The sequence below is a fragment of the Anopheles arabiensis genome, chromosome 3, assembly GCF_016920715.1.
Source record: "Anopheles arabiensis isolate DONGOLA chromosome 3, AaraD3, whole genome shotgun sequence".
NCBI classification, from domain to species: Eukaryota; Metazoa; Arthropoda; class Insecta; order Diptera; family Culicidae; genus Anopheles; species Anopheles arabiensis.
Window position 1 is genome coordinate 61,462,002 of NC_053518.1, and position 25,792 is coordinate 61,487,793.

The 25,792-nt window shown below is 41.1% G+C and overlaps 1 protein-coding gene across 9 annotated transcripts in view; it reads left to right on the top strand.

The window, feature by feature from the left end:
- LOC120900027 (protein O-mannosyl-transferase Tmtc3) overlaps positions 1–25,792 on the top strand; it is a 147,739-nt gene that overhangs the window by 50,364 nt on the left and 71,583 nt on the right. For all 9 annotated transcript variants that reach the window (XR_005739135.1, XM_040306510.1, XM_040306511.1 and 6 more), the window contains 2 exons: positions 3,945–4,081; positions 11,892–11,973. Coding sequence is in view for 8 of the 9 variants with exons in the window: in XM_040306510.1 (XP_040162444.1) it covers positions 3,945–4,081; positions 11,892–11,973 (219 nt within the window). In the remaining variant the exon portion in view is untranslated. The remainder of the gene's footprint in view (positions 1–3,944; positions 4,082–11,891; positions 11,974–25,792) is intronic.

Sequence of the window (25,792 nt, forward strand, 5' to 3'; positions counted from 1 at the left end):
ATTGTACAACGAATTGTTGGAGTTCCAGGTTATTTCTGCTTCATCTTAACGCTCCTTCTGAACTTTTATAATACTGCTGTATGGTTTCAAAATTGAAAAATGGAGACGCCTGGTTGCTCATCAATATATTTCCCTCGTTTCATTTACTTTCTCTTTTGCTTATTTTTTTCTTTTTTTTATTATTCCTCTAAAGCTCATTCTGTCTCAAATACTCTTTTCCTGAAAGAGCACGAAATGTCAGCTCATACCAAAAGCCATGATGAGAGTCCTTTCCCCTCCCGCCAACCAGGCGCCGAAAGAGCTCCAAAAAGTAAATTTTGTCGTGTGTCGGTTCGGGTGGAAATGATTTGTGTTTTGCTTTTCTGCACGCCTCACGTCACATCTTTCTGGCGACGGTCGTATTCTTCATGGCGCGTATAATTTGTGATTCGTAAGCCAACTCCCGCGAATGCCTGCAACATTCACTGTACGGCACCGTAGTAGGGATTTTATTCCTGGGCCGACTGTGGCTTTTAACCGCGTACGGCAAAGCGAGACCATTTTCCCAGCCCATTTCCATCATAGTCGGTTTGCTGCTTCGACGACTTTTTAGTGCAAATACAAAAAAAAAAAATCTAAAAGAAACCGTTTGGCATTTCAGCTGAGCTTCCGCGGCGGTTCGGGCTCAAGCGGTTTTCGTTTCATCGCCCTTTTTTCCGCTGTTGGAGCTGCTTGTTCCGTTTTAATTGAGTTATAAATTACCGCCATATATTTTTGCAGTTCATAACGAGCTGAAGCCGCCGTGATCCTGTCTGTCCACGCGGGGTCGACGCTTTTGTACGGTAAGCAGTGCAGCAGCGTAACAGTAACTGACAAAAGGGAACAGGGCTGCCAGGAGTGGACGAATAGACGTGCTGGTTGACTTGCTCAGTTAACCGAACGTTATGCTAGCTGCTAGACAGAAAGAGTTTGTCTTTGTAACCGCAGCCTTTGGTGTCTAGAGTTCTTCAAGACTTTGAGTGTGTCTTTGTAATAGTATTATTCGCACCGTCTCGAGGCGACATTAAAAACGCTTGAAATGGTGTAACAAGCTCTAGCTAGAATTATTATTATAGCGTGAATGATATCGTTTCTGAGGACGGAAAGCAATTCAATCCGTTTCGTTTAAAATAGACACCCATGTTCCAGATCGAATGAATTTTCATTCCAATGAAAATGAACATGTTATTCTAAAGTGCAAAGAAAGACTTCGTGGATTGTGTTTCCTTTAGCTTATTTATGGTCATGTCGGAATCGATAAGAACTTTTGCTTAATTTGAGAGATTTCCAACTGTTGGGAAATGTAAACAAAACATATTCTAGACAGTCATGGCATGCAATGTAGATTCATTTCTCGTTATACCCCTCACGGTACAAGCATAATGAGATGAAAAACACACAATAAAAGCACACCTTTAGTGAAAGTTGCCAAAAGGATTAATTATTTTCTTTTCTTTGCTCATACCAACCCAACACATCATTTTTTCTCTTATTGCTCACACGCAACCGAGACCCTCAAAACGTCAGGAAATTCATTATTCCTTAATTTTGCCCGAAAATTGATTGGTTTGTCGTGCCGCAGACATCCTCCAAACCCGCCTCCAACAGGGCCGACATTAGGTTAATCTTCACGGGTAGGGTAAAAATGCGTGCAAAGCATTACCCAATCCTAAACACTAAACCCGTAAAAGGTACTCAAGTTCCCGAACTCCCAAGGCACAGAAGCAGCAAACTGTTGGCCCGCAAGTGAATACCTGCAAGACTTTCCCGTGGGTTTAAGGTTAGGGTACGGATCTTATTTTTTGCGGCTATGTTTACTTTTTCCCTTCTTTGCTTGACGTACAATGCGCCACCGATTATCGACCGATGATGGATTGCGTATGAATAAATGGGCAGCCTTCTCGCGGCGTAATGTGCGTACCCGAGAGCGATTTGTTAGCGCGTAAGAAGTCATTAATTATCATCAGCGCGCCTCCCGAGAATGAAACGGAAAAAAGTTTTAGCTATGCCGTGGGGTACGTGATTGGAGATTTTGTTCGCTCTTGTTGGCTGGGTGCCAGCGGGAAGCGAAATGCTTTACTAGCAACTGAAAAAATCAGACGCGAAGGGCTTGTTGATATGCGAACGGCATAATGAGATGAATGATTATGAATGATAGACTTGAAGGAGGTTGCTGTACCAGTGAGCCGAACGTAAAAACGCACAACTCATGCACCGAAGAACGTTGCAGATTGGGTGCTGCATATGAATGAAAGAAAAGAAAGAGTTTGTTTTTTATATTCTTCGTTGCTCATGGGAATCGCATCATAATGATGTACACTTTTTTAGGATATGAGCCGTTTTGGGTTGTGTTGATGTTTTCGCAACAGGAAAAGTATATTTAACTGCATTGGCAAGCTGACGATCGGGTACTGACAAGGCAATTTTGTTTCTTGCGAGGTAACGACGCTTTGAATAATAATTCGCCTTGATGAATGTGCTGGAAATATGATAGGGTGTGTTCGTGTTATGTGTGGTAGAATTGTTGTTTCATCTTTCGTTTATCAAAATACATTATTCCTTTGATTCACAATAAACAGTCCAAAAACAAATATTTGATTTGTCTTGTATTATTACACTTTACTTAACAAAAATAGTCGAATAAAAAGTACTCCTCATTATAAAACATCCTCGTTTTTAGCGAAACGTTTTTACAAGAAATAACAAAGTCTGAAAACTGACAACACCCATGGTAACTTACAGAATCGTCTGTAATTAATTCACCGATTCTTAGAACTGCTTAAAAACAAACCTCGCAGCAAGAAGGCGAAATACATAGTGTACCCTTAGGGTTGGTCTTAATTGTGATTCTCCCCTCCCTACAGCACACGGTGCAATCTAATTTCAAATCACAACCCAGGCACAGGCATAATCCACGTCTGACCGAAGATCGGTGAAATATATTTCTCTCTTCCCTCCCATTGAAAACCGCGCAATGTTTCTGCCCTCAAACTTTGCGCGACGGTAATGGGCAGTTCGCTCGACTTTAGCGGATAATCTCAATCCCGACTTAATGTAATAAAACCAAACAAGCCTCCCCCATATGGTTGATTATAAGTTGCACGGGTGGGTGAAAATGTTTCCCGATACCATCGCGATCATCATCTTCACCGTTGTTGCCGTCCAGAGAGTGGCGGAAAAGTGTGTTTTTGAGGTTGCTCTGCCCTCCATGAACTGTTGCTGGAATACTTTGTGTACGATAGGTAAACCTAGCGAGCTTCGCCAGTTCAGGTTATTATATGGCGGGAAAAATGAAAACAGGTTTCATGTGGAGGACGAAAAAATACGACCCGACTAGCCAGGGGCGAAGTAACTCCGGCGCTAATGGAGGTCACGGGCTAGTAACACTCCTTGCTGGCTACGGTCGTCGCGTGGAAAGTGAATGATTCCTTTTTATTGCACGTCCTCCATAGCGGCCTCCATAGTGCTTTCGCTGCCTGGCCGGGGCGGTTTTATTCTTGGTTCGGTCTATTTATTTTCCCACTATCGGTCACCGGACAGAGGATCGCCACAAAGCAAGAACCTGCACGAATGGGAGCGGCGGCACCTTTAGCGCTCCCACAGGATGGTAAATCCACCATAAATTATTCTCATGCGATTTATTAATTCCAGGATATTCTTCCGCTGCTTATATATACGTATATAATATCCCTTGCCCGGTCCGGACCATGGTTTCTGTTCCTGAAATCCGTTTGCCTTCTGCATGAAGACTTGAGCCTGTTAAAGCCTTCATTGAAGCAGCGCTTGTCCCTGGACCATAACGTTCATATATATTCTAGTACATTTTCCAGCGTGTGTGTGTGAAGATGAGTGTGTGTGTTTAATATGTTCTCCTTTTCCTTCGCTTCGACTAACGCTTCGTTTTGCTTGTTTTTCTTCTCCTTTAGGAACAGAGTCATAAATCATATCGACCGCTGTGTGTCCTAACGTTTCGCTGGAACTATCTGCTGCACGGACTGGAACCGGCCGGCTATCATCTGGTCAACGTGCTGCTGCACACGATCGTTTCGCTGATGTACTTCCGGTAAGTTTTCTAGCGCAAGCACACCCATCCGTCCTGCAGGCTATCCCAGGGTTTGCATTTTGTTCTGCCACTTTCCAACCCTTTTGTAGATGCGAGCTTGTATCAAGCATTATATCCAAAAACGCTCGAAAATGTAATGCAATGTTAGCGGGAACTGCATTTGATAGGTCTTGCTCTGGGCTACACTGTACCACGGTTTGCTATGGGCTAGGGCAGTGGCGAAGATGTCAGCTGTATGATTTTGGTAAGAAAAAAGTAGCTTTACTGCAGGACATACGCTGAACAAGAGTTGAGTGAAAAGGTTGTTGTGTTGAATGGATAAGATTGAGCTAGAATGAATTTATTTCAAAGATTTATTTGAACGAAGTTGCGTTTTTGGAGCCACATAACAATAAGCAGCATATCCTTCTAAAAATCGACACCATAAATGTAAGGAATGAAAATACGAGGAAACGAATGTACGAGTTCAAAGTTCTTTATTTTAGACGTGTTTAGTACAACAAACCGATCGCGACTGACTGATCCGCAAGTGCTCCCGTTTTTATAGCTATCCTATCATCTCCTATCTCGCTCGCTCATCTCGTTTCTCTTTCTCCTGATGTCCTTCGTCATCGCTCGCTTCGTTCCTCTTACGTTCGTCCTATCTCCTTCTAGGAACTTACATAAATGTGCTAATAGATCTCAGCGAACTTAAAGCAATGCTTTGCCTTCTCGGCCTACAAAAACCAAACGAAGGAAATCGCCTCTCGCATTCAAGCATTCCCCATGCTATTTATTGAAGATATCCTCCCGTTAGAAAGAACGTATAACAGTTGTTTTGCTTTTAAGATATCTTCTCCTCTTCCTCTGTTTAACAGAAAGCGCACAATTGGACAAAATGGTTCACCAAGAAAGTAGCATCACCCAGAGTGCTTCAGATTCCAAACCACCGCCCACTTATCCGTTTCGGGCTGAAGTTTGTTTTGATTTCTTCATTCAATTTCCGGTTTCCGGCTCAGTTCAGCTTGGTTCTGCATCGAAAGCCCGGCAAACCACCCCGCTATTAGTCTCCTCGCTCCTATTAGTCCGCTTCGAACATTGCAAACATAAGCTCTGTTTGACAGCAAATACCCACATCAATGAGCATATAAACTAGAGCTACGGACGTCGCTATACGTCATTGAATGTATGCTCTTCTTTGTAGTAGACAAAGTGACGATAGCTAAATAATGCTTTCTTTCTACACTAACTAAATGAATACTTGAAACGCACGAGCTGTAGGTTTTATCCCCGCACAAAACGTACACTGCAAAGAAAACACATCCTTTCATCCTCTCTCAGCTGCTGGCGGAGTTTGAGAAAATGTAAAAGTCTTGTAATCATGCACGGGGGGTCGGTTTGCCAAACATGTTGTGACAAGGAAAAAAAGAGATGCATGTACGTGTTAGTGATGGAGTAGGGGGAGTTTATTATGATCTGTATTTTGTTACGTTTGCGTTTTCTTAACATTATGCATCCCATGATTATATTTTTCATTTTTGTATTGATTCATATTTGTCGTATAATATATCCAAATATATAATATTTCCTGCAACCTAAAGTATACGTAATAATACGTAATAATTCCATAACATGTAACACTGCAATCGTGTGGAACATTTAAGTAAGTCCGATTTTGATTATACTTTTCAATCAGAATAATAATCTAAATTCAAACATACAACCTCAACCATCAAATGTCAAAACCTGTTTGTAAAAATTTGGTTGAACCGTCAATCGCCAATTGTTGTTCCTCATATGCATTAAGAAATGGAAAAATTTTGTAAAAAAACTGATCCTCGTAAATGATTTTTGAAAAGTCAACAAAAATCACACTGCATAATGTTTATGTATATTAGCTCATATTATATTCGTGATAAACATACAATAGAAGGAAAATGCTTATCCCAACAAGCAACTACGCTTCCCTCCACTGCTGCACCCAATGTTTGCAGCTCCACAAATATGACTGCACCATTGCTTTGAAGACAAAGTTACGGGAAACTGTACCATAAACTTATTCCGAAGAAATTAAGTTCAGCTCCCGCTAATGCACGCGACGAAAGCCGGGAGAGGGTGCAAAAAAACAAAACAAATTAAAAACATACCAGCTTTACGTAGCAGCGTGATGGATTCTTCCAGCTGTGCACGGATTGTGCCATCGCTTGCCCTTTCGGGAACGCTGCTATACTCCACTGTCCCACACTTCCTGTATTGTTGTGGCTGTGAATGATTTTTGCTTTTGTTTTCTTTGCCCCAATGTTCGGTTGTGCTTGTTTCATTTAGAACCGAGAAGCGTTCATTGTAGAAATTATTCAGTAGGTGAGTGGAGTGTGTGCATCGAAACGGGGGAAGTTTTCCCAAAGCTTCACTCGAAAGTTTTGTTAAGTTTTCCCAAAGCTTCACTTCCCGACAAAGGTCGCCAAAGATAGCTGCTGCGTGGGTAAGGGATAGCCAAAGGAAAAGTGCTAGCTGGTTAGTGGTTGCAGCAAAAAAAAAAGGATTTACTGTGCAAACTAAGGAATGCAATTGCAAACAAGTTCATTCAGATGCTACCATCTTCTTCGGTGCATTGGACGAGCAGATATCAATCTAGCACATTGGGGGAAATAAACTTAAGCGATACGACAAGGGGTTTTGTTACAAAATAAATGCAATTAGTTGCACAAGCCAGATAAGCGGATAGAGCAGTTCGCCAAATTTATAATTTCCACCGGCAGCGCTGCTCCCATCTACTTCAACTAATTGAAACAACAGCTCCAATGGGAGTAACTGTAATCTCTTCCAACAGTATTGTTGATACACTCAAGTTCACTTCAAAATTATTATGAAAATTATTGTAGCTACGAAACTCAGCTCTCGGAAACAGAACACGCATCTAAAGTAAAATGAAAAAAAAAAAATCAATTTTGTCTAAAGCTTGAAATTCCCTTCAGCAAAAAAGCAATGCAAAAAGTTAAATTGCATCACGAGCTAGTTGTGCGAACATTTTAATTCCTGCTTTGCATCTACCCAAAGCTATCAGTAAATTCACCAGCCTCAATTGGCTCTGATCGGCAGCGCAACGGTCCCACGGGGTGGTGTGGTCGGTAGGAGTTTTTTTGGAATATTTTTCCATTAAAACTTGTGTCCAAAATTCTCATCTCACCAGCCTCGTGTCCCCCAGGCTGGGGCTGCCATGTTTGTTCCTGCTGCATTGCTATCAGCTCTATAGCTTGTGCCTCGCCTTGCCCACATGCACATGAATGCAAAATTCAATTTAGTTATGCAATTTAACCAACCGGAATCACATACACACGGACGCCACATTTACTACGTATCACCCGTGGTGGGAAGTGCCGGTGCAAAAAGGGAAAATCATGACACGGGATGGGTGCAATATTTCGGACTTCTCTGCCTTTGGATGCAGCCCGAACACAGTTAGGAGGAAGAATGGGGAAGGTAGGATAAGCAAGACTGCAAAAAATTGCTCGCTCTCTACATTAGAACCCGTTCGCAACCGGGCGCACTCAATTCGTAGCCAATTTACTGAATGTCCTGTATTGCAATCGTTTAGAGGAGGAGGTGAGCAGACTTGCAGCTGCATCCGGGCCGTTTTAAGTCTCGCGTACAAATCGGACGCAATCCCTGGTTCCCGGCGATGATTGTAATGCATTTTTGTGCAAGTGCTGTGCAAGTGCGTGTGTATGCGTGTTCTCTTTGTGGTGCTGCAGCACGTAATTCAGAGCAATATTTTCGGCCGGTTGCAGAATCTATCCGCAAGTTCGAACGGTTGAACATTGTGTCCCATAAACGGCATTTATTGGGCACTGCGAGAATTGAAACTGATCCTCTCTCGCGCGCGCCAGCAAACATACTCTCACACATCCGCTGTATGTGTGTAGGGCTTCCGAAAACTAGGTCGTTCATGGAACGCACCAAAGTAGATTATATTTTATCCAATTCATGGTTCGGTGAAACAATAATTTCCCTAACATCATTATCGCAGAGGGAGAAAGAAAGCGAGCACAATACCCATTGAGGTGTGGCATGAATGAAAGAAGCGATAGTTGTGTAGATGGGCTCCCTACATATCCCTTGAACAGGTGGGATGGTTTGTGGTAGCGTGATAAGGGTGCTTATGCTTACACCGACCAGTACCGTTGATCCTCCAGTCGATGCAATGACTTTGAACTCCCCACCTAAAATGGACAGTAATTGAGTTTCGCTGCCGAAATCGGGTGACGTGGAACAACCCTGCTCTTGTTGACGTCTGTCTGTTTTTTCAGTATTGTTTGCATGCCAGCGACCAGCGCACCATTTCTACGGGCGAACAACAAGACAACAGGACGGATGGCTGTCACCCAATTATGCTGTACGATGACGTAAAATATGTTGCCTGTCATTCGCGATAATGATGTCGGGATGTTTGTGTGCTTTTGTCTGTTCTTGCCGTAATGGTCAGTTGCTTTCGTTGGGTGTTGTATTTTTGTTGCTGCACGAAACACTCAACCACAACAAATGATTGAGAAAGCAAAAAATAAAACTAGACATTCTGGGGCGAAATGCTAAACGGTCATCGGTAATGTGCATTGGTCGAAATTGGTCACCATTGAAGGGAGACATACGACATGCAAGAGATTCGTGCAACGAAATGAAACAATCGTTTTTAGGATTGATTGATGCTAATTGATGGATGGCTAATTAAGAGGTTGAACTTTTAGCTTACCAAGTGGTAAGCTTCTATTATGTCTTTTAGATGATAATAGAGAAAGTGGCGTTGCATACTTCAACCCAAAAATCAAATTTTGATTAAGACGTGCGTTTTTCCCCCATGTGGATTTGTATGGTGACATTGGATCGATGTCGAAAGTGATGCCATGTTATTAAAAATTCAATCGAGTATCTTTTTTTATTTCTACATTCCAAACGCTCTTTTTATCACTGATCAACCAATAAATATCTTCATTGGAATACCATAAAGTCGATACTACAGTACAGTGCAGTATCCAGGTCACCCAATTCGCAACCACATTTGTAGCTCAACCTCATTGTGTTGCTATCTCGATCTTGTTAGGAGCAGGCTCGTAAAAACTTGTGCCAAAGAACCATTGACCCACACTCAGACACTCATCCACATGCAAACACAGAACCTGACAAATCATGGCCTAGGTGAATGTGAATCGTTTTGCAAAACGGGCTGCAGCAGTGAAACGTTGATACAAATGCATACAAACCTCCCTGGCGACCATAAAGTGTCGCAATGGATGCGATGATTTTTTATACGATTTTCTATGCTTCGGACACGATGCTTTGCGCCAAACGAAGTTCTTCGTCGTCCATGCCCAACCGGTGAAGCAGTTCCCTCTGGTGTGGGTTACCAGTTGGGAGCAGCTGAATCTTTCCTACCAGCATCCATTGCTGGAGCTGCTTTTCACCCCTGAGGGGCGGTTCGATCATAGCACATTCTCGAGGCACGTTCCGAACAATTGCATTCGTCGTCACTGGCTCGCTTACGAACTCGGAATATGGTTTGCAGTGTTTGTGTAGGAAATGATACTTGCTCGCCCCCTTTGCCAATGCAGTTGGGTCGCTAGCTCTGGATCAGGAATGTGCACTGGCTGTTTGAGGTGCGGATGGCAACAGAGTAACATATTAAGTCCACTATACGAATCGTCTGTTCAAAGGGCTTGTGGTTCAGTGGAGAAAAACTATTTCTAGAATACTTCAAAAAGTAAATTAATTCCTTTCTACGAGAGCGATTCGTCTACGCGTTTGTTGGATATGTCAGTTATTTTTTTCATTTTAATGATATTAACATAAATGACCAGTTTTGTTTAGAATAAAAAAATACTCTAACCTTGCTGGCCTATTAAACATAATTAACTAATCAATTAAACAGAATTTTAATAATTACGTATACGGCGCTACAAGCGCTGTGCGGTCTTGGTCTGCTGCAGGTGTTTCCGAAACCTCTCATAATCTCGTGTGTTTGTCTGTCAATCTGTTACCCACGCCCTTTTTGCCCTTGAGGACGGCGTAAGATAACTTTACGGGCTGGTTCGTCCGATTCCATGCACAAACAAATTTTTAATAACAGTAAAATTAAACATAAAATAAATACATTTGTAAAGGGATATCAATTCCCCCGTGCTCCTTGCTGTCGTGAATGTTGTTTGCGCCGTCCAGGGTAGTCAGGTCGAACTTTTATTTTTGTCCCGGGCATACGAGACCATTTACGGACTAATCAATCCATTACATCTTATGTGTCGTGAGTTAAATGTTATTAAGTCAGTGTTTAAGTATTAGTTAGCTTTTTGTATACACATCAGGAGGCCCGATAAGAATAGAACCAGTTAAATTAAATTAAATTATGACAAAAAACACTGCCCTTTAAGAAAATAAAATTCATATCAATAACACAAATTTGGCTTAACTCAAATGTTTCGTGTTACTTGCTGACAGGAATACTGGCTATCTTATTAATGACTTACAAGTTCATTACACTAGTTTAAAACGGAAGCACAACAAGAGTATATCATACGCTCTTCTGGCACACCCGTCTGGACGACCGTGGGGGAATTCCGTCCAACGCAAACAATTTTAATGAGAGCAATGAGCCGCATGCTAAATTTTCCTGGAATCGGCACTTAATTATGCCAGCGCCAGTGCATCCGTTCTGGGATATACGCAGACCGACATTCTTTCTCCTTCCGTCGTACAGCCTGCGGAGGTGAAATAGGGAGCGTACACAACCGGCCATCGCTGAAGAAAAGTATACACAGCACACTGCCTGTGACGACAACCACGAGTAAATGAGTGGAACAGAGTACAAATAGAAACGCAAACAGTATCTACGACTAGTTCAACAAAGGGACCTCTTTCACTGTTGATTTTCTGCTGCGGCAGCCTGCCGCTCCCTTTCGACCACGCATAAAAATCATGCCGCGTGCACTATCGTTTCGATTGTTAGTTTTCTGCTTCGTCTTCTCTGCTGGCGCGCGGTCTTCTTACCGCTCGATGACCGCCGACGTTCGTTCGACGTTTCTCTCGTTCGCCCAAACGCATATCGCTTTTTCGTTGTCTTCCTTTGCACTGTTATTAAGCTTAGCGTTCTCTTAAAAGCTGCAGAAAGTCGATTGGCCTTCGTGCCAGCAGCAACAAATGAGCAGTGGGAAATAATCCCCTAACGGGAAGACAGAATGATAGAGCGATGCTGCTACTGCTATCCGAGGAAAATGTGGAAATTGAATTGGAGAACAAACGAAGGAAGGGATGAGGTTTATGCGCAGTCCGAAGTCCCAAAGGCCAACGGCACTAATTAAATTAATGCCAAAGGTAGCATAGGGTCAGGGACCTTTGTTTTCTCCCGTCTCTCACTATGCTTGTGGCTTTTCCATTTTCAACGTCTCCCTCTGGAGAGCCGTAATCATGCAGGCGAAACAATGGGGCGAATCTAGGAAAAAAGGAGTAGCTAAAATAAAGCCTCGGAAAACAAGAAATTAAAGAAGTCTGCGCTGCTCTAAAGTCACCCAAACAGTAATTTTCTGCGAACAAGACTGCACTAGGTGGGTGGATCAAGATGAAATGAGCCCCGTTACATAAGCCACTAACGAAGCGCCTTCTTCCAGACGCCCAACGACAGACAGGTTGGTGGTAAGAGGTTACTACTGACGGGGGCCAGCAAGTCGAACGAAATTTACTGCCCCATCGTTTACCATTAACCACATGTGGTTCCTGATGGGTGATTCTACATCTTATTGTGATGCTGTACGTACCCAATGCACTTATTGCTTTTCCTCTTTCATTTCAGAATGTGCGCTATGCTGCTTTCGGAAACGGCCAGCTTTGCGGCAGCTCTATTGTTTGCTGTACATCCGATCCACACCGAGGCGGTAAGTAATGTTGTGCAATTTCTGCGCTACAATTGTTCTTAACTTTTATATTTATTGTTTAAAAAACAATATGCATCTGATTGTTGACATTGTTAAACAAAACAAAAATCAGTTGTGATACAGCACTAATGTTAATCAAGCGTAACTCGCAATGTAGGTGTTTATTTTTGGCTATTTTTCGTTACAATATTGATCGCTAAACTCGTCATTCCGTATTGTTTATTGACATTTGCTGCAAATCCACTCCAAAAACTGAAACAAAAATAAAAGAATATCCTTCTGATGCTGGCTCAAAGACTCCGGGTATGGACCGATGGAGAATGGGGAAAAATTTGCCACACTTAGGGATCAGACCAGAAAGCCATCAGTATGCTAATACGGCAGCAGATTCGGACCGAAAGCCATCGCGTTCGGTCGGAGAGCTTGCCGAGCGAAAGTAGAATAAACGAATGAACGGTCCCCTAAAGCCGTGACGACACGCCAGTGAGAGTTCGTTGGAGTGTGGTGGGCAGCAAGTTTAAAATTCGTTCCAATTTAAAACTTTTCCAACCGAGGCGTGCCATCGTCTGTCCGATCGAACCCATCCCCAAGGGCCAGCGGTGCGCTTTGCCTGCTACCAGATAAGCTGCTTTTTGTTTCAGTGCATATATATTTTTTAAATGTTTAGTATGGACTTTATTTTGCCACCCGCTCCTTTGTCTCGTTGTCATTCTGCCCGCTCTCCGCAACAGCTAAACCCTTCGTTGCAAGGTAGAAGGAAAGGCCGGCGAACGCTCGGGGGCGGTGATGATGGTAGCAAAGTTTTGCCCATAATCAGCCCCCGTTTGGCTCTTATTTTCAACGGCTTATCCGATGGGGAAGCACCGACCTCTTCGAGCCGTGAAACCCAGCCGGGAATGGTGGGAAATGGGCGAAAATCTAACCATATCAGCCGCCACAGCATCGGCTCCACAATCGCTTATCGCTATGCATGGTGGCCGCCGGCTGCTCCCCTGGGATGGTGGTGTGAGTGGCCGTACTTTGACACTCGCCAAGAGATAATCGGGCGGCGAAGGAAAATTGTTCCCATTTCCTCGACGGTCGTTTCATCGTCCAATCATCGTTTCATTCTTGCGCCCGACATCCGTGGAGCAGCTGCTTCTCTTGGCGAGAATGTGTGCATCACCTAACTGTATGTGTGTATTTGTGCGGCGGAACCGTCAAAGATGGTAGCGTTGTTACGGGAGCAGCTTCAGCTGTTTGCTTGTTCTTCGTGTAAGGTCAAATTTGTGGTTTGATTGTGTGAGTCGTTTTCTTTTCCCACGTCCGTCTGTTTGCACGAGAGTCGCTTATTCTTCTTTTTTGCGAATTTCCATCGAGCGAACGGCACGTTGTGGCCGATGTGTCGAGAGGTCGATTTCCGTGCGATATTTTGTGACATTAGGCGAAACTGGCCGTTTGTGTTCTTCTTCCCCCCGTTGGCCTTTGGACGGGGCTCAACCTCTGCTCAAGTCGACCGTAATTGAGTCAACTGTGCTGTTGACCAAAGAAGTCCACTTCTCGTGCCAGTGCAGTGGTGGGGACCGGCTTGCAGGCGATAATGTGGCGGAACGTAAAAGGAAAAATCGAATTTTCACCCGTTAGCTCGTGTTGTGAGGCTGGCCATAAAGCGATTAAATGGAATGAATAAGTTATGTAGGATAAAATCGGAAACCTTCCGTTGGTTAGCAGGGTTTTGACGAAACGATTTGGAATCTTTTTTACTTATGCCGCTGCAGTTGGAAAAGTTATGGTACAGTTATTTTTCAAAATTAAATTATACGCAACATGCTTGATATGTTCATAAGGCACAAAATGAGTTGTTTAATTTATCTACAAAATTAACTATTCACAGCATCGGCCAATTTCCTACCATTTAAACTCTTCAATTGAAAACATGAAATGCGGTAATTAAACATATAAAAATATGATTATTAACAATACATGTAAGTGGAACTTAAATTAAATATAAAAGATAACTATACAACATTAAGAAAATGTTATGTAAATCATCCTTTACATTTCACCAAAGTTTCAGTTTATACCAAGCAAAGATTTTTTTAATGTAATTGTTTTACATAAAACTGTACATAAGTGTGCTTCTATTCAAACCGGTAGAAACAAAAATCAAATAAAACACAAAGCTTCGATCATGCAAATATCGAACCAAATTGCTTCGAACAAGACGGCATTGATAAAAAAGACCTCTAAAATGTACGAACAGTCCGCCGGCTTGTAAGCGTGTGTGTGTGTTTTTTTTCTCTCGACCTAACGCGCTTTCCATTTGCCGTGCGCGAAGGAGTGTAAAAGAGGATGTTTTATGGTATTAATAAATGAAATTTAATAACACTAAACGACGTCCGACGTCCGAGGCCGCGTTCCGCTGTCTGAAACAAAATGGCCATTGGATATGCTATGCACAAACCAACCACACAAACACACTCCAACGCCTACAAATATCATACCACGGGTGAAAAAGCAAACGCTCGTTGAATGGAAAAGGAAAGATTTTTTTACTCGTTTACTGGTTGCAGCAGGTTACAGCACCTCGAGGGATGTTAAATAAAAACCAACGATCAGCCATGGTTAAATCCATTCGATTGCATGGAAAAGGGTGGGCAAGTAGTGTGATTCTACAGGAATAGTGGATAGATGGCGGACGGGGGGTGTGAGTGTGCGTTTGTGTGCACTTTGCTCTGCATTGCGTTACAATGTCCTGTAGCAGAGGCATTCATTTTCATCCCGTACTTTCCTCTGTGCTCTCTGTTGCTTTCTGCCGTCCCTTTTGTACGCCATTCGTATTGCCTTTTTGCTCACGGCCTTTCACCTACCCGCCACCCTTTTTGCAATCTCCAATTTCGTTAGCTCACTTTCCCATCTCCTTGCTGCAGGGCGTAAATTTTGAACTTGCAACAGTTGTAAGCCAACGGGCTTGCAGCGAATTGTACAACAAATTGAGCATACAAACTCACACACTTGAACAGACATATTTCTGATATTTTTTTTGTTTTTGTGTATTACGCCATTTGGATATGCACTCCAAACATACCCTCTTGTACATTCTCTTTCTTTCTCCACACACACACACACATCCAAGCAAAAACAAACACATACACATACTTTAGCGGCTTAAACTATGCTTTCACTAACGTCATACTTTTTTATTGTTTGTTTGGGAAAATGTGTGAAAACATGGCAAAATAAACCCATGCTAGCCGCTCGGAAATCTGCAAGTTGACACCACAACAGTGCCACTCGCATATGGATCTCGAGCTGGCTCTATTTTGTTTCTTATTTGGCTTATGCACCACTGCTGTTTTATTTGAGAACCCAAGTGTGTTTATTTGCTTCGTTGATGCTATACAACGTTAGTTCAGTGCTCATCACATTTCGCTGCATTTTTATGGATTCTAAATACATCCGATTATCCTTATAATGCACACATTGTATCTCAAATAGAATTAAATATTAATACCAATGTTTTAATACAATAGAGTTATTAATTCAAGGTCTATTTTTTCATTGTTTGCATAATGTACCATTATATAATTTGATTGTTTATTTAAATATCCATGTGGCCAAACCAGGCGTTAAACATCGTTAAAACAAATCCAGTAGTCAATATGTATGACAAATAGACACCCTTTGACGACTTTGACCAACACTTTGACGGCAGCACGATTTGCTCTCGTTTCTTCGTCAGGCTCAGGTTTGTTCGTAGATATTGTTCTAAAAACTGCGCATGTCGCCGGCTTTCAATGATGATGGTTCTCTTTGATATTTTTATTCGTAATTTATATGTTTTCCTATTCCATTCTGTTCTCATTAATTTGGGCAGGTTGAATCTGTAAAATTCTATTTAGTATAGCAGTATTAAATGCCGTTAAATCATGAAGAAATGCTCAACCGATACTTTATTCCATAGTGGTGTGATCTGTCGTCAAAGTCGTCAATGATTAAAAAACTGGGAAACACTAATAAATGATGGGACAGATATTTAGAAAAAAAGTTGGACAACAACCACAAACCCATGAGTGGGGGCCTTTCCGTTTTAAACTCGTAGGCTGAAATTTCAGCCTGTCAGCTGTTTGCATTGTATAGCAGTTTTCGAGCAGCTATCTAATTGAGTATAATATACAGGTGGGCTTATCCCAAGGTGTATGAATTTAGAAGGCTGATTTTTATCGCGTCTGCTTCTGAATGAAGATTTTAAGAATGTTTTGTGTATTCGTCATGCCTTCAGAAAGCTTGTTTGAACAAAAGTTTTCACGCATCCTGTCAAAAAGTGATGTTCAAATTTGGTTATAAAACATGCTATGAGACCACCTGGACTACATGCACTTTGATTCTGGATTCCACCACGTGATCTCTTTAATGCACCTTGGGATAAATGTAAACAAACCCGTGTTTTCGAGCAGGTACTCGAATCTAATTCTAGCTTTGGGGCCGTCCATAAATTACGTAACGCTGAAATTGGGATTTTTCGACCTCACGATTCTAGTTAGTTTTTTTATGGAGTTTGACAGTTGGAGGCTGAAATCATGTAAACACTCCATACAAAACCACAACAAAAAACTAGTCTGCAATTTTCAGTCTAGATTATTCTAGCCACAAAGGGAGCGTCCATAAATTACGTAACGCTCAAAGGGGGGAGAGGGGGTTCCCTGTAGCGTTACGGTTTGTTACATAGGGGAGAGGGGGGGTTCACATTCTGTTACGTAACGCAATACAATCCTATCACTGGTAACTGACAAATGATCCCCCACCTGGGTAAGTTTTGCACTTTTATTTCTTTATATCTTTTGATAGGGAATACGAACTTGACATTTACCAAAACAGAGGTTTGACAGAAAATTGCCATGAAAAAATACACCGTGTAATACAGGTTTAAGAGCCGTGTGTCTCAAGTAGAGACTGTAGTTTTCAATCTTACCGTCAACAAAATTCAAACAGTTACATGTCATTCTACGCTAAACGCATCGACCTGTATATTATTGTTGGTAAACAACCAAGCAAAACCAAATTAAGGGCGGGGTGTTCGATCATGCGTTACGTAATTTTGGAAGGGGGGTCTCCTCCAACGTTACGTTTTGTTACGATAGGGAGTCGGTTACGATAGGGCGATTTGGTCATTTTCCAGCTATGGTATGGATCAGCGGTCGGCAAACTTTACTACCGAAAGAGCCAAATTATACAATAATGTCCGTAGGGTTTCACGTGAATAGCCAAATTGTTAAACAAAGAGCAAAAAGATCTTGAATTTCGGTTTTTTAATGCTCATTCTCTGGAGTTAAATCCTCGAAATCATTTGCACCAGGCTAAACTAACTCGTAAATCATACATCAGATTAACATATTCATATTGTCTAAGTAGTTTTTATTTGATCAACATCATATCCTCACGAACTTCATTCTTAAAACAAAAAAAAAACAACAAGAAAATCTTAAGTCAATACTACAAATGAAACGGCTTAAAAAGTTTTACTCAACTGCTTTTTATAAGTGTCTACGTGTTCTCAAATACCCATAGAAGTAGATTCTTAATTTTATAAAAATTATAGTATATCGTGGTATTTTTCATATTAAGAAAAAAAAACATCATCTCTGCCGTGAGCTGGTTTGTTGAATTTTCGAAGCAAAGATTTTTCTGTTAATTTGAAGTCTTCAGGTTGTGTTGATTACTCCAATTCAACCGGATATTAATTAAACCAAAACCAATACCGGTTTATATTATCCAACCCCAGTTTTCGGGACCACCGCGTGCACAAACATGCGCTTTAACCCCATTCTCCGTGTTGGAAATTGAATTGGAATATTTTGATTTGGGATAACAATCTACTTCCACCCTTACCCGTACCTGCCGTGTTTCGCATCTTACGCTCACAAATTCAATCTTCCGACTCCTTGTCTCGTCGTCATTACTTCCACATATACCTTCACCACGAAGAGCTTCTTGCACACGAAGACGAAACAATTATGCCAGAACCAGCCTATAACCTGGGAACATTTCGTTATCAATGCCTCACCAACACTTCACCCTCCCTTACAAATGGCAATATCGATCGGTTGTGATCTCACATTTAAGGGCCGCGCCGCCCTTGCCTGCCGCAAATCGAATTCGCCAAACGTCCGCTAACCTCCACAGGTCGAAAGGTTAAACAATAAACCGGCACGCACACGCACACTTGACCAACTGAAATTGGCTGAAAATGCACCGATTGTCGTGTTATTATCTTACTGCACTTAATTAGCTGCAGTATCCACCACCGTTTATATGGGGATGTTTCACCAGTCCTTGTGCATGCGCTGTGGAACGACATCCAAGGTATATTGGCACAAATTGGCTTCCCGAGCCCCCAAATGTGGCACGTCGGCTCTCGTAACTTGCCAATTAAATTTTAACTCGATTGCCTGCGCTCCGGACGAACACAGTCGATTGAGGGCATATACAGAAGCGGTACAGCGACTCCGACCTACCGTTCTCTATCGCTCTCTTTCTCTCCTTTAGATCTGTGTTTGCTTTCTTCGGTGCAATGGTTCGTATTAAATGTTTGTCTCTAAATCGAAGTGCACAAAACTCATTCACGGGGATAAAAACAATCAAATCAAAATCCGCAACCACCACTCCAGTTACTTGTTTCAGAGGCATGGCACACGGGACTAGAATAATGCGACAAAGACAGCGATACCGATGGTGGGAGCAGGTTAGAAGGCGAGAAAATGGAAAACGGTCAAATACCGAGAAGGTATTATGGCAATAATTGAATTTGAAATTGAACAAACCACGGACCCACAGTGGATGAGCTGGCCGCAAATGTCGTTCCATGGCCAGCTCGAGGTGGTTTTGCTCCCGCGAGCATGTGTGACATCTTCTTGCGGGGTGGGGTTAAATTGTGCACGAATACCCCCGGACTTTCTCAGTCGCAAATCGCAAATCCGTGAATGAGAAGCAATAAGACGTACGTGAATGGTGGTCTAGATATCCATGTATGAGCGTGTGTGTTTGTTTGTGTGCGTGCATGAATCTAAGAGTGAGCGGAATCGAAAAACTGAAAGCTGATCCATGTTCAGCAACCACACTCCCGGCTTGGGGAAAGAAAACTGATTCCAATTTCGGATAAATCTTTCCCTGGCCCGGCGATAGTATAAAACCCATGATGCAGGGATGAGTGTACGGATGAGGCTAGATCTCACCAACCACAGTGTGCTTTAAGCTTCACGTTGCTCCTATGAATAGAATCCTCGCCTGTTTGAAGATCTGCGTGGCTCGCGTTTGGTTTTAAACGAGTGTGGAAGAAAAGGTGTTGATTGAGTTTTTAATTGCTTGTAGAGCGCACCGTTACCGCGACTGGCTCGAAAAGAAAGGGCAGCTTAAAAAGCTGGCTAGATTGCGGAAGGCATTAGCTGCGGTGGAGGTCTATTCATCCAGATGCGGATTTTGTGGTAGATTAAGTGGTTGTTTTAATACGGTAGGAACGTCTATCCCTAGCCAATCGGGTGGTAGAATGAATTTTTTGCTCGGATAAACCCTCTTTTTTCTGTGTGTTCTGATTTCTAACCTGTAGACAATTGATCAAGCTTCACACTTATTGATTTTTTTAAGATTCTTCAAATAGAAGTTTATATATTTTAATTCAAAATAATCTTTTTTTATATTTGAAATAAACGAATGTCCTTAAAATTCAAGATATTCACATTGATAAGAAAATCAATCCCTCTGATCGAGTCTTATATGCTTGACTCTTATTGGATCAACTAGTACTATCTCGTCAATTTCTGGTTCGCCTTCCGATTGATGAAGAAAAAGATTGTTTCACTCAAACATTACCCATTGTTTGCTACATCAGCAGTTTTCATCCTCGTGGAAACAGTGAGGGAGCGTTTCTCTTGGCATCTTCTAGTATTTTGCTGTAGCTAACCGAATAGCAAACAACTTTTCCAGAGATGCAAGGAGTGTTTCTCCCCAAATAACCCACCACCATGTGGTACCAAAGCAACAAGGAAAAAAATAATGCTCGCTTCTGCCCTCACCAAACTCTCGGCGATGGGATGCGATTGTGGGCACAAGTCGGGTTTTCATTCTCCAACCGCTCTTAGCGCACCGGACGGTCCGTTGCTGATGGTTTGCCGTTTTGAAATAATAGCAACGTAAATAGGTAATAAATCTTGATTAATGATATTGGATTATGTTCACCGAGCGCCACCCAAACTTGAACCATCAGACGGGGCTGGCCGCTGATGGGCAGCTATTTCGGATTACACCGCCGCTAACGCTAGCAGCAGTGCCGTAGAAGTCAACAGCCAAACGGCGTTTGGACAGTGAGATAGTCTGGGACCGCGAACCGAATGGCGTTTGGAAAAAGGGAAAATAAAAAAAAAGTATTGCCAGTCAAGAATGTCCTTTAATCCAGTTTACCCTGACTTTCCTGTACCGAGGGGTTTCAACCACCCGGGGTGGTTCAACTTTTGGAAGAGTGGGCTGCGTTGGCCAACTAGAATCAACCCGGTCTACTGCTTGGTAGCTCTGACCCAGAACAGATTAATGGGCGGTGGGGCTACATGGGCGCACTTTAAACAGTGCAGTGAAACGTTCGCATCGTGGGACAACAATGAGCTTTTGGCATATGATGTAGGTTGGTTGGAGCATAGTTTTTTTATTCAGTTTTTAGGTCATAGCGCAACATGCTAAGCGTCAGAGTTTGATATTTTATCGGTTTTCATTTATTCAAAAGAAAACACGATAGGAAGTTGAATCACATTGCTTTTACAATGCCACACACTTCATCTGCAACTGCTTGCTATACTTTATATGTTAGACAAAACTAATCAAACTTATTAAAAAAAAAACAAGAAACAACCAAAATTCGATTCATTGTTTATTTCAGTACAGCACAGGGTATTAAATGGTTGGTTATTGATTATAAGTCGGCCATATTAAAAGTTAGCCCCATGGAAACTTAATTTTAATTTGTAGTTTATTTTTGAATATTCAGATTAATGTTTTTTATGTCATTCAGTCAGGGTAACTAGACAGAGAGAGTTTCCTTGTTTCCAAACAAAAAGTGAAGTTTTCTTTTTTTTTCGCCGCATTTAAAGTTTAATGTTATTGTATGCATTTAATCTACATTTATATCAATAGATATGTATTGTATTCTCATGTTTTATCATTAAAACGGCCTAAAAAATTGTAATTCTAGCATGCCAAGATGTCAAAAGGGTAGACAGAGATTAAAGCATAAAAATAAGCATGATTTTTAGTTCCATTATCGGTAGTTTTTTAACTGTTCATTAAAAAAAGAACACGTATGTAACCATTTTATTGCAAAAGCCTCAAACTTTCATGGTCTTTTACAAAACAATCCTATTCAGAAGATGTAAATTGGCGTATTAGAGTCATTATTTACAAAGTCATTACAAACATTATTACAAAACATTAACAATTTTCGATTAAGAGGGTTAATTAAGTGGCAACGATCGTTCTTTAACCATTTGATTAAGTTTTTTTTTTTATTTTTTGCCTTGTCCTAAATGAACGGCCTTCAGGTTCAGTGGTGTAATACATTATACACCTGCTTTTAAAAAATCCACAATAAATTACATAAAAAGTCATTTTTAGCTAGCTGAGTAAGCGTTTTCTTTTGAAATGTACTCCCAAAACATTGCACCTAAAAATCTTCCGAAAAAATATGCTTGAATAACTATTGAAATGCTATTCAAACATTGGTTATCGTATACAATTAGCTAACTTATCGATTGTCAAACGTGTAAGTTTCATTATTCTCAATATGTATGCTATTTCCAATATAGTCGACACTTTCCCAACTTTGACGTCCTTGAACTCTGCATGCGTAGAAACTCATCTATCGATCCAATAACGAAGCCATGGTTTCTCGCAATTTTCTCGTGCAACGTTCCTGATGGTCCCATGAATCAACCGCTAACGATCGCTTCCGCCAGGAGGATTCAATGCAATGTCGTTGTCTATGCCATCCTTTGGTGCAAAATAATCACACAGTTGCGCCGAAAGCGCAGGACCATCGAAGTGCAATTCTCCATCACCACCGAGTATGTCATCCACTCGAGCCGTCAGCGAACGTGCAAATCGTGGTGTTCCGCAAGTCTGCTTGCCAGTGGTACGATGAATTGTATGCGTGTGATCTACCCAACGGGCTTTCTCGCGTAGCGCTCGAAGTATTGGCCAGTGCAAAAAAGATCCTTCCTAGCACGGGCACCCAGATAGCCTGCGGCCGGTGGCACAATGCTTCGGATGTGGGACGAATTAGATTTTTCATTCCCTGCTTCCGAATGTGTTGGTTTGCAGGTTTTAATTTCTTTCCCTCACCCTGTCACACACTGTTGGGATGTCCTATATATTGACGGCCGTACTGGACGTACGACCACGCCCGCACTAATCACACCATGAATTATGCTTGCCGGAACGCAGATCTGTCGTAACTGATGGTGTGGAAGCAATCCCGCCCGGAGATGAATGTCCCTATACAACTTGTTAAAAGGAAGAGAAAAGGGACAAACGGTTACAATTTATCGTTCGCGAGTATTCATTTGTCAGTGCGATCACGAGGCTCAGAATAGGTACCCTTCCACGGCACGATTATTTGATGGAGAGTCTTTACTTTTCCATTCTTTTGTGCTGTTTCAAACGTAAATTTTTGTTAATATACATATTCGCATAATTACATGTTTTTATCTTTTTGGAAATCACTTACACCTTTTAAACGTATGTTCTCCCATTCAAACAAGAATTTTCAAATAGGACGTACCGTGGAAACTAGGCTAGTGGATGCGACTCCAACGTTTTTAAAATCTAAATACCTCCTGAACGTCTACAGAACAGATGCTAAGTTCCTGCAAACAAAATCAATGAAGTGGTTTCTTTTCAGTTTACTCGAAATTGTAAGAAATTAAAAAAAAAGTTTTAGTAAAACATCTAAATAATTGAACGTGGATTTGATTGGACCAATCACTCTATCAACTTAAATCCTCGTCCTAGAAATGAGCTATCCCTACCGTAAGCAGCAATGAACATAATTGTTCTGTAATAATTACGATATGAGTATTATTGTAAATGAAAATCAGTGTTAGTGTCCTTTCCATTTTCTTTAACAATTTACTTTTCTTTAAATTCAATAACTACTACACGACAATCGCTCATTTAAAAAAAATGCATTTAACGAAACCCTGTTCAAAGTTTATCTCATCTTTTGCCATGACCGACATACAAAGGATTTGTTAACCGTACTAAGTATATATCCCTTGAAACGTACTTCTCCTTGATACAGCTTGATATGTACCACCAATCTTTGTAAACCCAAATGAACCAGTTTCACACGTCGCCAAAGGAAATTTCGTTTTCCGTGTGCTTTAACCGCCCTGCCAACGCCACCGTAAGCGGATAATACCATCTTAATTGCATCTTGCAGACCGCATTGAATGTATTCCCTGGGGATGTTGAATCTTGCGGGTAACGTTGTTTTCGGAAGCGGAAGCGCTCCATAAGCGCTCCTTTTGGTAGTCTTGTGAAGAAAATCCGACACAACGTCAACACCGCAATCCCTTTCTGCATAGAACGTATAAAAAGTGCAACCCCGCTCAATCTTCTTTCCTTCCTGTAAAATGCATACGTTCTCATGCATCTCATTCCGTAATCGAAATAACACGCTAACAGGTAATCTGATTATGAAGAGGAGTTTTGTGATGCATAAAAATAGAATCTCTATTGCCAATGAATGAATGAAAGGTTGTGCCAATGAATGAATGCCAATGAATGGAATGAAAGGGCAAAGGAATGAATAAGCGGATAATTGAGATGCCGATAATGTAATGTATGCTTTCGAGAAGGCTTAGTGTTTTAATAGCTTTTTATTAAATATACCGAGTTTTGTTTGATGTCTTATCGTTTGTCAATCTGGAAATTGCTCTTTGTTTTTAAGTTATTTTTGCAGAGTTATGTTTTCTTGTCAACATTTGATACAAAAGTGAAAAATAACTTTGAATAATTAAATAACTAGTATTAGTTAATAACACGTAATATGTTACAAAATGCATTGAACCGATCATGCTTGAACTTCTATACAGCTTCAATGTTCTTGCTTTAACCTTTCGAAAGGAAATAAAACTTCCTTCCATTTTATTGTATTTTATTTGCAGAATATGGTTAGCACATATAAACATAAAAAAGAAATTGAATTACAAATCATACCGCGTATTATACTTCTTCTTCTCATATTGAATGCCGCTGACTGGTGTGGTTTAACACTAGAACCGCCGATGGGACTTTTTTGTCCCATCGCACTCGAAAAAGGTGTGTTATTCCGCTTGCCGCCGTGACAAACCATTGATTTCTGACTTTTATTTATTTTGAACGATCTTTCGAATGCGCTCATAAAAATAATTGTATCCCATATGGCTCTTTAAAAAAATCATGTTTATCTTAGAACCGCCATATGGGACATTTTTGTCCCATAGGCAAAATACGTAGTGGTGGCTGGTATATCTGCTGTCAACTAGTGACGGATGTGCTTCTGCAAGTTTGGCAGCACTGGGTAGAAAGTATGCGTAGACAGTACTCTGTGAAAAATGCTAGTAGAAGACGGCCTGTTCATTCATTTTTTTTAATATTCTGGATTTGGCGAGAATCAATGGATGGGTTTTGTGCAAAGAACTTACAACAGAAAAGATATCTAGATGTGATTTTCTTTCCCAGCTAGGCAAAGAACTTTCATGTTTCATGTGAGCCAGGTTCTGATGAAACAAAGATGTGTTTTAGATGCTTGAAATAATTAATCTAGGTGTTCCTTTTGTTTTCGAAAAAAGCCTTGTCCTCTTCTTTTGACCATTTAGAGCTGTGTTGACATCGAATTTTGTAATGTTTCTAAAGCGACTCGCTTTATAGCGCGACTCATAGACGTTTGCCTATACCCAAAAAACTTTGAACATTAGACTTGTTTCATTATCATAAAAACCCAACTTATCAGTTGATTGTTTAAATAATTTATAGCTATTAACCTAGATTTACTGTCTTTCAACCCTGTAAGCAATAATCTATTCATATAAAAATCTCGTGTCACGGTGTTTGTTGCGAGCAACCTCCGAAACGGCTGGATCATTTTCAACGAAACTTTGCACACACCTTATGGTGGTATGAGAAAAGGTTTTAAGAGTTATAAATGGTTTAGATGTTACACTAAACTTAATTTAATAATGATTTTCTAACTCCCATACAAAGAGTAGGATTGTTGTTGTGTTGTATACGGCCTTTGACACTTGGTGTGAGGTGCCTGGCGGTTTACACTCGATGATCGGATCCTGAGGGGATACGGGCACGATACAACTATCCTAAGTAACAAATCAATAATGGAATATTTTAATTTTTTTTGGAATAACTAAGTTTGTCGGGCCAGCTAGTTATCTATAATATAATTATCATAAGGAGTATATTACTAGAAGCTCTATAATGTTATATTATTCTACAGAAAACTGGCTTTGATATCTTTGGTATGCGGTTCATATGATCACAGTTCGATTCTTTCATTGATTGAGTTGCTAATAAAGCTTCATTATACCTAATTATAATGTTTAGCAATTAACTATCCACAAGAAACCCTTAGGTAATAATAAACATGTCTAAATATTTACAAATAACTAATGGGACAAAATTATCCCATCTGGCGGATCTAGTGAGGTTGAAAAGACCGGCGGTTCTAGTGTTGAATACGCCAACGTACCCTAGAGTATTGTTAAAACTCCATTCCTCATAATCCATTGGTCAGACCAATCTAGCT